General features: G+C 36.5%; 1 protein-coding gene across 1 annotated transcript in view; it reads right to left on the bottom strand.

Moving 5' to 3' along the window:
* Window positions 1-17825, bottom strand: part of LOC129236996 (contactin-2) — a 55141-nt gene that overhangs the window by 4488 nt on the left and 32828 nt on the right. The window contains exons 2-5 of the mRNA XM_054871343.1: window positions 15469-15605; window positions 9426-10247; window positions 6921-7050; window positions 1848-1997 (exon numbers count right to left, since the gene is read on the bottom strand). Of these exons, the coding sequence (XP_054727318.1) occupies window positions 1848-1997; window positions 6921-7050; window positions 9426-10247; window positions 15469-15605 (1239 nt within the window). The remainder of the gene's footprint in view (window positions 1-1847; window positions 1998-6920; window positions 7051-9425; window positions 10248-15468; window positions 15606-17825) is intronic.

Genomic DNA, 17825 nt, shown 5'->3' on the forward strand with positions numbered 1-17825 from the left:
TGAACTTCGTATAACGTGTGACCTTTAAGCGCCAATGTGGTGCGATTAACTCCTTATTTTCATACTTATAGCTCCTGGTGACGTTTAAGCATGCATGTCCTGCAGCTTATATGTGTGTGTGTCGGGTGACACACGAACTCGCTTCCTGTCACACATACTTGTTGTCGGCTTTTGCATGATAAAAATCAAAAATTTTAGATATTAGCGTTATGCACCCGACACGCACACATATAAGCTGCAGCGTCACCAGGAGTTATTAGTGTCTTCGATTCACCATTCGTTATCGCGTTCTGTATGCACGCGGTCTAGTGAAGCATAACTAATATCAGAAAAGAGAGTTGGAAAGCATTGATTATGGTCACTTATACCCATGGTGAAAAGATTTTTAGAGGTGTACTATTTAACAGACCTTCATTCGGCTCTGAGCGAATCTGACAGAATCAGCTGATGGGTTGATGTCCCTCGGGATGTGTTTAACAAAATTTAGCTTGTGTTAGTGATATACGGCAAAAATCAACCAATGACACTACGTTGCCTTCTGAACAGTGACTGATTGGACGAGTGTGTGAATATGTGTGAAATGATCGTGCAGAGATTGGCTGCCGAATCCACGAGTAACGTGACAGCTAAAGTTCCCCTCACAATTTTCTTTTTAAGCATAGCTAAAAAGCAAACCTAGTAATCTGTCATCCTTGAGGTATAACCATACACACGAGTAGCGAATATTGAATGTTAACTTTGTTGATACTTTCACGTGCAAATTTTTCGTGAAGCGAGTGGAGGGCAAGCGAGCAGAGAAGTGGTGAATCGAAGACTTCCATTCTTGCTGCCAAATCACTATCTGTTATAAAGAAATTTGCATATGTATCTACTTATATATGTATGTATCTATATATGTACATATGTATTTATATATATGTGCATTTATATACATATACGGCACGTTTAATAGCTTTCACCAACTGTTTACACAGACTTCCATAAAGCTAAATATTTTTGGGGTTCTGTTCCTAAGTTTTTGAAAACAAATCCAATTTATTCATTTCGATTTTCCAACCTGTGCTATTTGGCGTGCCAGGCATCACGTGCTTTACTAAATATTATATTGTTCGCTTGCTGGACGAACGTCATAACTCAAAAACAATTTTTGTGTAAATAAGTGGGTAGAAACGACCATCAGCTCTTTCTTTATGCTGATTAAAAAATGTGTGGTGATTCTGTTAAAAGCATCTCATTGAATGAAAATGGGCCTTACTTTTACTGAAGGTGACAGTAAATTAAAAATTTAGAAATTTTGATTTTTGATTATTTTTCCTGAATTTTCGATTTTGTTAGTTATGACGTTTTTCCATTAAACGAGCGATATGTATGCAAATACATACATACATATATTAAACGTTTTAGCATAAATCGAATCAAAACAATTATCACATGGACATTTTCACATTTGGCATATCAGATTTAGCAAAAATAAAAGTATATAAATAAATTTTCAACAACTGTGCATAAATAAAATATGATATATAAATAAATCCATACATGTAAGCATTCCAATTACTGCAAAAGATGTACCTACATATGTATGTGTATGTTACATTGAATCAAAAATATACCTACACAAATACATATATACTTGTAAGCGTAAAAAAATTCAAAAGAAAAAAGAAATAAATAAAACAAAAGTAAAAGAATAAACACACACGCTTTAATTAAGTAATTTTAAGCCATTACAACAACATCCAAACTGCGTTTAGCATCTGTACTATTGCGAGTAGCTATTGCATTGGTGGTGGTGTAATTTGTGTTGCTAGTGATAGTGTTTGTAGTATCTGTTTCATGGTCAGTACCCGATTGCGATGATTGATAACATTCTTTCGATAAAACTATACAAAGTCCAATTGCTAATATCACAAGAGTTCCAAGCACAACACTGACGGCGATTATCCAAATGCGCGGATCGAAATTATCTAAGTCGGGTTGTATAAGGCGTATTAAATCTAAATAAGAAAGGAAAAGATATAAAAAAGAAAGATACGTGGAAAGACGATTTACAAACAATAAAACAACAAAATTAACAAGAGCTACGAGAAATAAAAACCAAAATACATATTCATATATAGTTAGTAAGAGTACATATACAGGTTAGTATAAATAAGTATGTCGCATGTTTGTATGTTTATAGTATGAAATACACTTAAGAACTACATACATTCAAAACCTGAAATTACATTTTATTAATGGATTATATAATAGTAGAATAATACTGTAAAAATATCAATTGGAGGAGAACTAATTGCAGCCATGAAGTTTTTATGGTACGACAAAAATTCAACAAAAAAAACTGGGTTCCTCGGGGTAAAAGCCAGTTGCTATTTAGGCAATAATAGCCGCTAGCCTAGCTGCCTCTTGTTCTACAGACCTTTTCGACTGTTATTCTTTCGAAATATGTAACGAAAATCACAACACAGCTGAAAGTTCTATCGCAAATGCAGGTTGTTTGAACATTTAGAAGGCAAAAATAAAATATTTTTTCAACATAATGTCCCTCAACTTTAATAACCTTATTCCAAAGATGCTACAATAATTTTGCACCATTTCTGTGAGGATTTTTTGGAAGCTCTGCACAGTATAGCGCGTATTTTTAAGAGCTTGACAACTTAAAATGATAAAATATATTAGTTAGGGGAAAAATAAATCCATTATTTTCTCGGCAGATGGCTCGTAAAGTATCGATCAAACAATTTCAAGTTTATGCTCGTTGTCAAGGTGAAATCACACTAAAAAATTCGGTACATTTTGCAGTTTGCCTTTGATAAAGGCAAGAAAGCAAGGTGCCGATACTGTAACAGCTAATTACGTGCAATTTCGGTTTGTCGATTCCATTCAGCCATTTTTGATGTTAAAGAAAATGTCAATAATGTCGAAAATCTAGGTAAAATCACAGAAATAATCAAAGCTGGCTGGCATGTTAGTAGTCGTGGCATCGTACAGGAGCTAAATATCGACCATAAAACCATTTGCGCCAAGCTGGGTTCAAAAAGAAGTTCGATGTTTGCGGGTCCCACCAATTAGAACCAAAAAAATAATGGGTTAAATTTTCATCTGCGAAGCCTTGGTCAAACGGAATGAAATCGACTCATTTCTTCAACAGATGACAACTGGGGATGAGAAGTGGTTCACATACGTCAATGTTGTGCGAAAATGATCGTGGTCAAAGCGTGATGAAGCAGCTCAAACGGAGGCCAAACCAGGACTAACGGGCAGCAAGGTTCTAATGTGTACTTGGTGGGACTTGAATGGAATCACTTATTATAAGTTGCTTCCAAATGGAAACATCTTAAATAAAGTTTTGAATTTGACGCAAAAATAATAGATTTACTTTTCCCCAAACTAATATAATCTGAAAAATATCAATATCCGCATCACTCTTTTGTCGCTCTACTGGTATGGAGGGTTGCAATAATTTGCCGCAAAACAAAGCCTTTGAAAGAATTATTCTCAGTAAGGAGTCAAGGAGGTACCTCTAGTATACTAACATATAAATGAATAGAATAAAAACTTGGTTACGATTTCATTTATTTTAGACCAAACTCTATTATGTTGTAATCTGGCTAACTTACCGTTGCGGTCAAAAGAAAGGCAGTGCCTAAAGCATTATGATTAAAATAGATATTAGCTATATTTCTTATGTGAACCTATTTTCTGTTGTATGTCATATAATTCTTATATGTATTATCCCTTTTATGTCGTAAAAAGAAATGTACTTTAAATAATGATTTAATGTTATCACCATTACTAAGTGTCGAAATTTGACAGATGTAATAAGTTAGGGAGAAAAAAAAATCCAGTCTCAGCAATTTGATACCAGATTAGAAAAACATTTTTTGTCAAAAGATGCAATTTCGTCAATTTTTATAATTGTTAGTCATAGCTAAATTTGGCTGTTTTCTTTTGGCTAAGATTTTTTCACAAGTGCTATTAAAGCACCCATCCACATTTAACGGCAAATGCTGACATAAAGGTGTAAACTTACATGCACTGCGATCGCGCGAATTGAGTTGGCCATAGTGGATAAAATTTCGAAAATTTTAATATTCGTGAAAGTCGTTATTCATCCTATCGGAAGATTTATAATTCTTGCAAATGGCGTCATACGTCAACCATATTTGACACTTGTGAACTAGACACCATGTAGCAACTGCTTTGTTTTGCGCATGCACCTCATTTCTGCCTTAAAAGGCATTATTTCCTCTTTGTATTTGGTATATTGGGTTCTTTCTATAATTTTGACTGCAGCTGTATGTCTGTATTTTAAGGTTAGGTTAGATGAAGTGGCTGTCCTTCGACGCAACTAAGCTAGTTAGAGGCACCTTGTGATACCACCGGATACCATCCTATCTATATTGTACTTGGTCCTCTCTAAACCATAGTCTGGCCTTTAAAAAGCTGGTTGTACCGACTAGTTTGAGATTCGCGAATCCGCAATGTTGACCAGAAAAGTGAGACCGCGTAATCTCAACCGTCTTCTACACAGAGTCATGCACACGCATAGAAGGTGTTCGACTGTCTCTTCCTCTTCCATATCCTGCCAGCTACTGCCATAGTTATTGGATGGTGCCCGTAATCTATTTACATGTCAGTGCCCAGATACGACACCTACTACGATTCTTAGATCCCTTCTACTTAATTTAAGTAGACTCTTAGTGCGACCCATCTTCCATTCGGGTCACGTTTGTCTACTGCTAGCTCAAGTATTTAACTGTTCCCAGTTGGAATTAGGAACAGTAATGATGTGTCTGTTTATTAAAAGTTTTTATGTGGCCAAGGGCATGGGTATGTCGACCTTGTCTTGACTAATTTGCAGCGATGAGCCCAATCTAGCTAACTCATCCATCTTACATTTAGTTACCTTTAATGATACTATGTCCTGGCACCCAGAGTGGATTAATACAAAAATAATAGTGTATAATTTAATAATTTAATAATTTGTCTTTAATCACTGTTTTATAATACGTTCACATATATGTAGATTATCTACTGTTTCGTGCTTAACTCACAATCCGTAATTAAAAAGCGAGAAAACGAAATCTGAGGTTATAAAATAATCAGAGATTATTACCACACTTTTTTAAATACAAACCTGAGGAACGTCAAAGTAAATACTAAATAAATTGGACGCCGGCAAAGAAAACCAGTGTGTAGAGATAATTCTAATAAAATGGTGGTTAAACATTATTAATTATGCATTCATATTACAGAAAAAGCGCGTGTCCATAAACGCTTTGTCCTCTTATTACTCATTGTAAAATATAATATCGAATTTCGCATGCTGCTATAATTTTTTGAAACCTCAGTAAACGTCGTTTATGGATTATCTCCAAGTTGCGCAATTTAATTAGCTATTCCTTCTCCTTGTCTTTTCTTCACGTCGAGAATAATAATTAAACAAATCAAAATTTTCCACCCAAGCAATTTCTATGAAGAAAAACCTTTCACAGCTGATTGTCAATTTTGTGGGTAATCTGCCATATGTGAACGGGTAGATTAATTTTGTGGATTTATTGCTAATTATCGCATACGTGAACGTACTTTTAGACGATTGTTTACATGTTAAGAGGGATTTCAGAACTGCCTGGCTATTGGAGTAGCAAAAGGTGTGACTGCGCTTTTATTTAGCACTAAAGGCTTTCAGATATTGTCAAGATTTCGGCTTGGAATACGCTGCAATGATCAAGCAAGCGAAAGGATATATTGGTGCATATACAATAGTTTCGGTATATACATCACCTTCCAGTTGATCATTAAGTTCTGAGTCATCAGTATATATACTGACTCCGTTTTCACCATATTCCCAGCCCTCTTTTGATGGAAGATGGATTGTATACGGCCTGTCGAGGTATGTATTCACAGAGTCATTTAATGGCTTAAATTTAAATACATATTTTTTATTACTCTTCTAATCCTTGGTGCTTTTACAAGAATTTTTTTTTTTTGTCCTTGTTCACTCCCCTTGGGAGCATAGGGCCTCGACAAGACTCATCTTGCGTTGGTTTCGTTAATCTATTTGATTTCTGACAGGGTAGGTGATAAGCCTGCCACTCCAAAAAATTACCTGCCTTTTAATTCTGCTTAAGGATTCGGCCAAATTATTTGTTTCTTTTAGAATAAATTTTCATCCCTTGCAATGCATTTCTCTATAAGTACATCCAGTTTCATTAAAAACAAAGAGATACGCTACATGGCTCCGATTCGGTTCGATTAGAATTTAATGTTTATTTCTCGAAGGAATAATAATACGTCTTTTTATTCCTTTCTCTCCTTTAGTTAGGGTGATTAGAACGAATTAAAAACGGAATCATTTTTGTTTTTTCAGGTACTACTAGAGGACAATAAATTCTTATTGCACATTTGAAAATTATACGAGACTCTTAATTTTGTAGACGCTCTGCTTAAAACAGTAAATTATTTCACAAGATGAGAAATAGGGGAAATACCTCAACCAGCGACATGGAAAAATAATAAAAAGTATACTTATACATATACATATATACTTATACATATATAAAGAAGATCGAATATAATGACTGCTGCTAAGGCACAACATTGAATTTTAAACATTCATATTCGAAGGACCTAATATTTTTACGGTTAAATTAACTATATTAAAATAAACAAAATACAAAATTAAAAGGTATTACGAATTTTAGTGGTACAAACGACGGAAAACGCCCTTTGAACATTTTTATTATTTATCTTGTATAACTAGTAAGGACAATCACGCACACTCACGCACACATTCTTCAATCACATTAAAGAAGTAGAGTAGAGTAACACCTATACAACTACACACACAGGCAATATTTACTATACCATTACCTAAAAGTCAAGTATATGCTTTTATCAATTCGACGAGTACTCACCCTCCTCTTTGGTTTCGGGAAGTGTTGTCACATTGGTGGTAACTACCTCGCCACTACCCAATTGGTTGTTGGCCCATATTCGAAACTCGTACGTGGTGTTAGGCTCCAGTCGATACACTTCCATTTGTCGCTGAAACAGCAATGATTTTCGGTAATACGGCAATGGAACAAAATTTTCGATATAAATATAGTGCAGTCCGTAATATTATTTTTGAGTCAAATAAATCAGATCAACTCTTATCGAGTGGGTGGCGGCAAATAATGAAATGAATGCAAATATAAATTTGAGCAGGCGAGTAGCAAGGTTACCAATTGCACGCAAACCTCATAGTTAATGAGATGCATGCATTTATAAGCCGGTAATTGTTATTTGTAATGGAAATATTTTCAATAGTTGGTTGTAATATGCAACTGATACGAGTATGCATATAGCTATAAGTACATATGCGTGTACCGTAGTAATTGCTGGTCAATGCACATATCTACTATGGCGAATGGGGAAGGAACTAAGTAGGGTTATTAAATTCTGTACCCCTGCATTGGTTGCGTCAATATAGAGTGCTGAAGAAAGAGCGGTTTCTATCGCTCACCAAAAATGTTTATGCCTAACTGCGGTTGGCCATGTGGCTCTCTCCAGTGCTCTATTAGTATTAACGGGAGAAACCGTAGGTTCCCTTTTGAGAGCACCATTAGCTTCCTGCTCTTATTATTTTGTTGAAAAAAAAAAAACAGGAAACTTAGCAGGTATGCTTGTACTCGATTCGCAAGTCCCATTCCAGATCCTTTAGCCACATTCTTGTTCACTTCTTTTTTCTCGAATTATCCGGGAATTTAGATTCACACTCTGTCGAAGAGATTGTAGAGATCTTTGATATTCTTAAATGCATTTCGAGTTTATTGTTACCGACATGAGGGCAACTGTCTATTAATTAGGATTGCGTGGAAGATTCTAAGTGACTCTTAATAAGAGTTGTTGGGAGAAGATGTTACAGTCTTCTGTGAGATTGGAATCTAGGTAATACTTTAAGCGTTATCGAATTTTCAGTCACACCTGCCGCGAAAGTGAACGCTGACGTGGTGGCAAAAGTCTATCTCCGTGATCTGGAAATAGAGGCGATCTACGTCCTCTAGTATATAGATGTGCCAGTCGCTGCGCCATAATCACATTGAGTAGATGGGAGCCAGCAAATGCAATAGGCTAAAAGGATTAAAGATGTACAACTCCTATATATGTGCATCCAATAATTAGCCAGGAGTGCTAGTCACTACTATTTACCAAAGGTAATTAGATAGGTAGGTTGAAGTATCAGTCTGGCACTCCTCAAGTAGCACTAAAGCGCCGTTTGAATACCATTATGAGACATCCAACGGGCAGATATCTGCAGCCAATCAGAGCTTTTGATGTATTGGAGACGGTTGATGGGGTTTAGGTTAGAGCACTGCTGCAGGCTGTCGGAGAAAGGAGTACCTAGTGACTTTAATCTTCCAGCTGCTAAACCAGGACATTTACAGAGAAAGTAGTGAACAGTATCCTCCTCGGAAAGGTCCAGCTTCTACTATGAGAACTAAATCTTTTAATAAACACATCTACGAGTTTGGAAATTGAATGACGTGGAGACCCCAGAACTTTCTGCGTTTATTGTACTGGAGCCAGAGGGTTTTCGAAATAGCACCCGAAGATATGGACCTCCATTTGTTTTGAGCTTTTCTAAAAAAAAAATTGTGCAATTCCCCTTTAACAAAAGTGGGAATGCCAGTGACCGCGTAGGAGACCTCTGAGACCAATTTAGTCGACCCCTTTCTGGCAAGCTCATCATCAATTTAGTTTCCTTCTATGTTCCTATGTGCTGGAGCCCCGATCAGAGAAAGAGATTTGATCTCCTCCTTACAGGAGTTGAGCAGCTGCAATCTGCACCTTCGGATTGACTATCGGAAAAATATTAATATCTCCCTCGCTCCCGCGTTCCCAAAGCATTCTGCATACCTGCAGGATCGCAAAGTCTTCTGCCTGAAAACCACTAGCAGTATTCGGCAGTATTAAGGAGGTAGATAAATTGACTGATTTAAAGAAAACCTTACTCCGACTTCCGATTCCATTACCAAAGGGACTGGAGTAAAACGCGTTAGATGGCAGCAAGATCGACCAGAATAAGTCGATGGATAGCAAGATCGACCAGAATAAGTCGACCAATATGTATTAGTTTTGTTTGTTTCTTTCGAGATGTTTCGTCCAAACTTGTAAAAATTTCTTAAATTTGGTATAAGAAAACTCAGAGTAGAGTGTCGTTTTGTAAATGGTAGAAAATTTGTTGCATATTAGTTAGGTACCCCCATATCAACTCAACTAAATTTACAATTAATGAAATTTTGAAATTATGAAACTGTCATTATTTAAAGTTTAGTCCATAAAAGTCTTAGTCTTAATTTAATTGTGACTCATTTTTCTCAAAGCTTATTTTTCTTCATGCCTTATATAATCAGTGAATTTCACATTTCGACACTTACAACATTTGGTGCAATATTAATAGGGTCCATGCGACTCCATTCGTGCTCAAATGTATGGTTGTAGGGTGTTTCATTGTACGATAGATTGCGAAATTCGGCAGTAAAGCTGCGCACCGGGTAACCACCGGAATTATTTTTATTAAAACGCCAGATAAGAAAACCCAAAATTGTTGACGCTTTGAAGTAAAGTTGTGTAACAGGCCCTGGCGGTGTGCGTACGGTCAAATTTACTTTTTCGACTGCTTGATATTCCACTGCTTCCTCTTCTTCGCCTTTGTCTTCTTTCAGCTGCTGCTGCTCAAGTATTAACATTATATCTGTTACGTCTGAGCTTGTGTTCGGTGCATGACTTTGACTAAGCTGTGTAGGCAATACTCCCATTGTTTGGGCATCATTTGCTGACGTGGTGGCTTTGTTGGCAATTGCAACTTGCTTCACTGACGATATGTTGGATGAGTCTGGGTCTGTGGCGGCGGCGGCAGCGGCAGCGGCGACGGCTATAGCTATTGTGGGCACTGGCATTGGAAGCGATGAGGTAGTTGAAGCATTTGTTGCACTTGCATTCACAATTGTTTCTATTTTTACATCTTCTGACGACGAAGATGATAATGACGTTGATGTCAATATGGATGATGACGCCGATGGTGACGAGCCTGATGCTGGCAAAGATGCTGATATTGATTTTTTCTCTTCATTTATTGTTTCTGCATTGGAGTCGGCGGTATTGAGGGTGGAAGAATGTCGAGGCGGAACAGCAGCAAAGCACACATACACACCTCGTTCGTCGGCTGAAATATTGGTGAGCACCAAAAATTTTCCCGTCTGTAAAATAATGTTTTGTCAATGGAAATGCACAACAGTGGGTAAATATACACATATATGTATATGCACTTATATACATATTTATATGAATATCAATACCAAAATGCATTGAACCCATAACCAACCATTTTCTTACAATTTCTGAAAGCAAATACACCTCACCAAAATTTTTAAACATAATCAGGGGATCCGACTTATCGATTCTTGCTCATTCTATGAGATTCGCGCTTATTTAATTTTCATTGATATGACTTTTGACGATATCTACCTACTTTTCTGCCCGAAATGAGAGCAAAATTTTACTCCTTTCAATGAAAATAGGCAACGCCATTACTCTCCCTTTATGAGACTTCGCTTATTAAATAAGCTGTGCGACAAATTCAAGGTCAAGTTTGCAGAGGCGGGAAATTCTTTTGTGTCTTTTGTGGAGCGAAGGCCTCGGGAGATTTCGTTCAAAATCGTTTTCAATTCATTGAAACAACGGGTGGTTTTTTAGAGCTTGAGAACTAAAAAGTTAATACAAAACAGAAATATTGTTGGAGTGCATTTTTTATCATAATCTGGCAGATAATTTATTGGCTCTAATTTTTGGATATCCGACATATGTCCACCGTGGTTAGGAGTTGCAGATCCATTCGACGAGCCCAATTTTCTACTACATTTTCCAATAAATCTGGCAGTATGGCATAAATGGTGGCTTGAATATTGCAATAAATCGATTGTTAAAAGCGCTCTATAAGCTTCGCCGTGTTGTTGGAACCAATTGTCGTCGATGTTTAGCTGATTCATTTTTGGAAATACTGACTACTTACTACAAAAGTATATTTACAAAAAAATTAAAATTATTAATTATTGTAAGTTAAATTAAAATTATTCTTACTCTCTACATATTTAGTTATCAAAGAGTTAAATTGCAATAAACGGGTTAATTGAGCAGAAAAATATAGCTTACAGGGTCCGGCACTTGAAGTGTAACCAACTTCAGACCGCTCGCGCAGCGGATGTAGAAGCATCAGCTGTCTGGTACTTGGATTGTTTACAAGCGCGTGGTAGCATTTTGCGAGAGTAAACACAAAGAAGGAAAATCAGTAATGGATTTCAAGCGCAATAGTGTGATTGTATTATATTTGGCTGGAAAATCACAACCAACGATTGTTTGTGAGCTCGATCACGTTAAAGTAAATAAAGTGTTTACCTATCGCACCATTACTCGTTACAATGATACTGGTAGCATCGCGAAACGTCATGAGGTGGTTATTAAAAGACTGCAACTTCACGTGAAATGGTTCAAAAAGTGAAGAAGCGACTTGAATGAAATCCCCGACGAAGTGTCAATCAAATAGCGAAAGAACTGAAAATATCTGACCATAGCATCCGTCGCATATGGAAAAATGATTTCAAAGTCAAGCCTTACAAGATCCAAAAGGCGCATGATCTCACACCAAAGCAGCAACAAGTCAGACTTTAGAGAGCGCAGGAGTTGCTTCGTTTGGCCGAAAGTGGTTAATTTCCAAACATTGTGTTCTAACCAGAAAATTTTTCAAATTGAGTAATCCGTAAACTCCCAAAACGATGTGGTTTATTTGGCCGACCGTTTATACGAGAATTTGAGTCATCGACTGGCCACCAGGAGGCAGCACCCGTCACAGGTTTGGCCCTCTGTAACCGCGTTTTCATCAAGAATGGCTAAAAACAACGTTCAGAACTTCATAACGTCCCCAAATTCATCAGACGCGAATCCGATGGATTATTCTCTTTGGGCCATTTTGGAGGGCAAGGTTCGGACTGAAAGATTCACCAGTCTGGAGACACTGAAAAAAGCCATTGTCTGCGAGTGGGCCAAAATACCTGCAAGTCACATTCGGTCAGCTTGCGATTCGTTTCTGGACCGTCTCAAGGACATAGTCAAGGCAAAAGGTGGTCATATCGCGCAAAAGTAAATGGGTTCTTAATTTTGTATTATTTTCACACATTTTTTACTTTGAATTGAATAAAAGTAATTTTCCAAACTAAATTTATGGCCTTTTTAATTTATTGCACTTCGAGTGCCGAACTCTGTAGATAAAGTAAAATAAAATTCAATAGTATTCGAGATCTCACTGAGTTCATGAAGAGAGCGAGCAACAGGAGCATTGAAAGAATAATTTGTTCTGCATGGATATTTATTCTGGAATGGATATTTATACCGTTACCAATATTACCATTTCTAGAAGAGAGTTACCCATTTCTAGAAGAAAGGAACAGTTAATCCCTCCCCTGATAATATTAAACAAAAAAGAGAACGACAAAATCGATCATCTACTTTCTAGCTGTTTGAGATTAATTAGAAGTAGGCGAGATTTATAATGATGGGACAGGATGAGAGAAATTCAGAGAAGAGAGGGCATACTTAAGAAAAACTTTTTAACTCGCTCAACCCTTTTGACAGAAAATTGGTGGTAAGGTCTCCAAATTAACACGACATATTCTAATGTTGAACGAGGAAATGCTGTAAATTGTAACTTAAAGTACAAGGTGAAGTTCAAAATAAACAAGACTGCCGTCATAAAAATGTTTTTGACATTCCCTACAGTGGAAGCCAAGTTATTGCACCTAAAGTGTCAGTATTTTTGTGTCATCGGTACGAAAATCAGTTTCGAACAAAGAGTGAAAGAAAGTAAATATCATATTTTGTTTTAAAATCGGTAAAACGTTTTCCGAAACATTTGAATTGATGAAAAACAATTTGAAAAACATTCAAAAAACGAATACTCCATCGAAATTGTTTGTAAATTTATCAAAAATGAACCGAAATCATCGTTGAAATTCATGGAATCGGAGTTGAATAACTCCAAAACATCGATTTATCGCATTTTAGCTGATCATTTGGGCTTACGAAAGGTCTGTGCACGTTTCATTCCGTACAAGTAAACTGAGGACCAAAAATTGTTCAGAATTCAACATTCGAAAGACCTCATTGAAGAGGTGAGAAAAGACGAGAACTTCCTTTACAACATTGTAACTGGCATAACATAAATCTGAAACTAAACGTCAAAGTGACGAATGGAAGCTCCCAGACGTGCCACCACCCAAAAAATCGCGTTTGGAGAAGTGAAAAATCAAGTCGATACTCATTTTTTTATGATTCCAAGGGAATTGTCCACAAGAAGTTCGTGCCAACGGGCCAAACCGTTAATGCAATTTTCTATCTTAGCGTTTTGAAGCGTTTGTTGCATCGCATTCGTCGAATTCGCCCTGAATACCGCGAAGGTGCAAGCTGACATGATAATGGACTATCTCATCGATTCACTCTTGTGACTGATTTTTTGACTAGAATACGCATTTTAACCATCAATCACTCACCGTATTCACCTGATATGGCTCCCTGTGACTTTTACCTATTCGAAAAATTGCATTTAGCCATGAAAGGAAAAGGTTTTGCGTCCGTAGGGGCCATTCAAAAGGCTTGTACCGACATCCTGAAGGACATTCCCGTCAATGACCTGAAACACTCCCGCAAAACAGTGTATCGAGGCCAGAGGGGACTATTTTGAATAAATAAACTCGAAGTTATCATAACAAAGTTCCGGTTGTTTCTATTTTAGCTAAGCCTTGTTTATTTTGGACTTCACCTTGTATAAGGGTCTGCAAAGTTCGAGCTATTCCTTCTTATAAAACCAAGTCATCTTTTATATAAATATTAGCGTGCCACCGGAATTATATTATAAAACTTATGATACTTGGAAATATCTCAAAAATTTAATTTTTTAAGAATAAAATTAGTTTTAAAAAATATTTATCATATAATAGAATAGTGCACGCTTAAAATGACTGTTCCATATTTTTGTCACGGAATCAAAATAATGAGATTTTCTGAGGTACTTTCAAACTGGTGCAGCTCATTTAAATCTTAATATTCCGTCGATGAAAAAACAGCTCGTATGTGTTTTTTTGTTGTATTGAGAGTGATGCTCCCTAATCTACATTTACGAGTAAGAATCATAAAAATGTAGATACTGTTTTTAATTTTTTTGTGTGGATTTTCATTATTCGCATGAGAATATATCATATTTGCTCACGGTCTAAGTTTTTTAACAGGACATTTTAGGTACTCAACAAATGACCCCTTAAAAGACCTACTTTGGAAGACAATAATGGGTTAGAATGTTTTATGAAAACATTTCCATTCCGAAATTTCCATTCGGCTGCGGCCGCTGCCATAATAGATAGATATGTGTAACAGTAGTAGTCCAAAATTTAGCTGTATTGCATTCAAGGAATTTAAACTATGGCATCTTTAATTCAATCAAATTTTTCTTATTCATTAAGATAATTTTTCTGAAACTATACAAACAAGTAAAAGCGAATCGATTGAAGGTGGTGGTGGTAAATTAGTTGATTTGTTTTTTTTTTCTTTCGCTGTGTCCATGTGGCTGTCAGCATAGAATAAACAAGTCGAATTAATTTTTTGCTTTCTACTTTGCCAATATCTTGCCGTGACAATCAAACGTACAAAACATTGTTGTTGGTCTAGTGCCACCACCTTCAATAAATGCGCCTTGGTAGAAGTCTGTAAACCATTTTGTTTTGGTTGATTAATTTTTGATAGAAATATGTACATATGTAAATAAGCATTCTCTTGAGTATTTTTTTAGAAATGTTTCAATAATTTTCCTCATAAGTAGTTGTAATTCCCTTATCGAATACATTGGTAATAATAATAAAAAACACTAATAACAATATTGCAATCATAATAATAAAGTTTCTTATTTACAAATAATTCACAAAAATTTAAATTAAGTCTTTATTTTTGTTCCAGCTTTTCAGGCAAGGCCTACTTGAATAAATACACAGTATTTCAGTATGCAGAACACAACACCAACGTCTATACAAGTATACGTTTTGCGCTTGTGGCTAGTGAACTAATGCAATGTGGAATTTCGTGTTTTCTCGAATGGAAATGATTTCTACCTCTTATCGTTGTGCTGATACCCATAATATGCAAATATACTATACGAGTATTTTTAACCGCAAGGCTTTACGCCTGCTCGAATTTCGTTGATTCCATTTCAGATACATTGGTGGGTAGATTTATACTTTTAAGCAGCGTGAGACCTCAATTTTTCGAATATGAAAGTGTGCAAGCGCACAAAAACACAACAAGTGCTTAAAGTGCATATAATTACATTGCATGTACGTACATATGTATGTGTGTATATTGCATAAGTTTCCACTCTCTCACCTGTATTATGGTGCTATTGCTACCGCTTTCCTTTACCCACATAACGTTGCCCTCCGCTGTGCAGGGTATGGAGATATTTTTGCCTTTATCCGTCACGTATTCGTTGTACTTTATGGATGACGTCAGAACCGTAAGCACTGCAATGAATAGAATTAAAAAAAAAAAATATTTTATTTATCATTTGCCTGACTGTAAGAAATCAAGTTGTGCTTTATTTAGAGTTTATTGTGCAATATTTAAATGTATAAATATTCCATTTGGCGGAGAAATAACTAACAGTAATTGTGATCGGACATTAGTGACATAAATAGTTTTTTATTTGTATGTATCGACTGTGTGAATTCTCTTGGGCCAGGATTTCTTTGAAGCGATATTCGCAATGAAGTTGTGGTAGGGAATTAAGCTGTTGTACACTACTAAAAAACAAAACCTCCTGCTCATTTCAGATATGTGTGTATGTGTGTATGTATCAAGCAGCATATTCATGCAATTCTTGAAATAAGATTCAATATAATTTTTGCCGAGGCGGATATGAAAGGAAATGGCACAATAAGGGCACCGGCTAGTGGCTCGACCAATTTATGTGAAAACAAAATCAATTAGAGAGGAAATGAGAAAATAACATACAGATGCACTTAAATATGTGCTCGGTTGATTGTTTTCAGGTAAGTGTAAACAAGAAACCTCTGCTCAGCCGTCTCCTACAAGTCGATATCAAAAAGTCTGTAGACGTTTTTTTCTTTCAATAAATAAATAAATAGTTATACTTACTTCACATACATACTTTTTAAAAAATACATAGAAAATAAAAAATTACATCATACGCCGTTAAAATAATTTGCCGATTGAAAAGGAGTTATCTATAATATTGTATATTCTACAGTGTCTGAATTTGATATGCACGAAAAACGAGTATGGCTATGCAAACTGGCGTTGTTCAATACCAGCAACGCCGTCAGAATAGGGAAGGACCTCTCCGAGCCGTTTGATATCAAATGAGGTTTCGACAATGTGACTCGTTGTCGTGTGCCTTCTTTAACTTGATGCTGGAAAAGATCGTGCGAGCCGCATAACTTAATGGCTCAGGCACAATTTTTTATAAGAGCGTACAATTGTTGGCGTATAATGACGATTTTGAAATCATCGGCCTTAATAACCGCGCTGTTAGTTCTGCCTTTTCCAAAGAGGCAAAGCGAATGGGTCTGGTGGTGAACGAGGACAAAACGAAGTACCTCTTGTCTTCAAACAAATCGTCGGCGCACTCGCGTATCGGCACCCACGTCACTGTTGACAGTTATGATTTCGAGGTTGTAAGGAACAAGCATTAACACCGATAACTATGTCCCAAAAGAGAATTTCTCTTTCCAGCAATCGCTACTTTGGGCTAAGTAGGCAACTGAATAGTAAAACAAACTAACACTCTACAAGACTCCCATTATGCACGTCCTAACGCATGACGTAGAAGCTTGGAAGATGACAATATCCGATGAGGCGTCGCTCAGAGAGTTTAATAGAGAGAGAGAGAGAGAGAGATGCTGGAGGTTTTTGGACCTTTGTACGTTGGTGACGAGTTGGCGAGTATCGTAGGCGACGGTACAATGAGCTGTATGAGCTTTACGACGACAAAGATATAGCGCAGCGAATAGAGATCCAGTGGCTTCGCTGGCTGGGCCATTTCGTCCGAATGAAGACAAACGCTCCGGCACTGAAAGTATTCGATGCGGAAGAAGAGGAAGACCTCATCTGTGTAGGAAAGATCAGGGGGAGAAGGACTTACCTTGACTTGGAGGGTCCAACTGGCGCCGGTTAGCACGAGAAAGAAATGACTGGCGCGCTTGTTAAATGCGGCCAAAATCGCTTAAGGGGTAACACCACTGTACACGCGTAAAATAAACACCATTTTTAAAGAATTTTTTTGTATAGAAGGAAAGGGGAAACAATCACTCTGATTTGGGAAGTTATTACTTATATACTAAAATACAAAACTACAAAGTTTGATCGAAAAATTTTACAAAATGGCGGCATTGTAGACATTTTTGTAATGTGGTTTCTCTTGAAGGAGCTCCGCGGCACGCAGCACAGAGGGTGCAAATTTTAATCTGGAACAAAGAAACATTTTTTTCTTAATCTAGATAAGAATAGCTAGAGAAACACGTAGGGGATTTAAAAAATATTTATTTTTGTGGAATTAGCAAGCATTTGAAGGAAAAAACTCTATTTTGGACTAAAAAAACGGCACTTAAATAATTATAACAATCGTTTAAATTAATCTATCGAAAATCCCCTACGCTCTTCTCTTAAGAAGGTTATTATACAGACGTAGTGAAAAACCTGATTAAAAATATTTAAAATTGTTT

Source organism: Anastrepha obliqua, chromosome 2, assembly GCF_027943255.1.
Source record: "Anastrepha obliqua isolate idAnaObli1 chromosome 2, idAnaObli1_1.0, whole genome shotgun sequence".
Lineage (NCBI taxonomy): Eukaryota > Metazoa > Arthropoda > Insecta > Diptera > Tephritidae > Anastrepha > Anastrepha obliqua.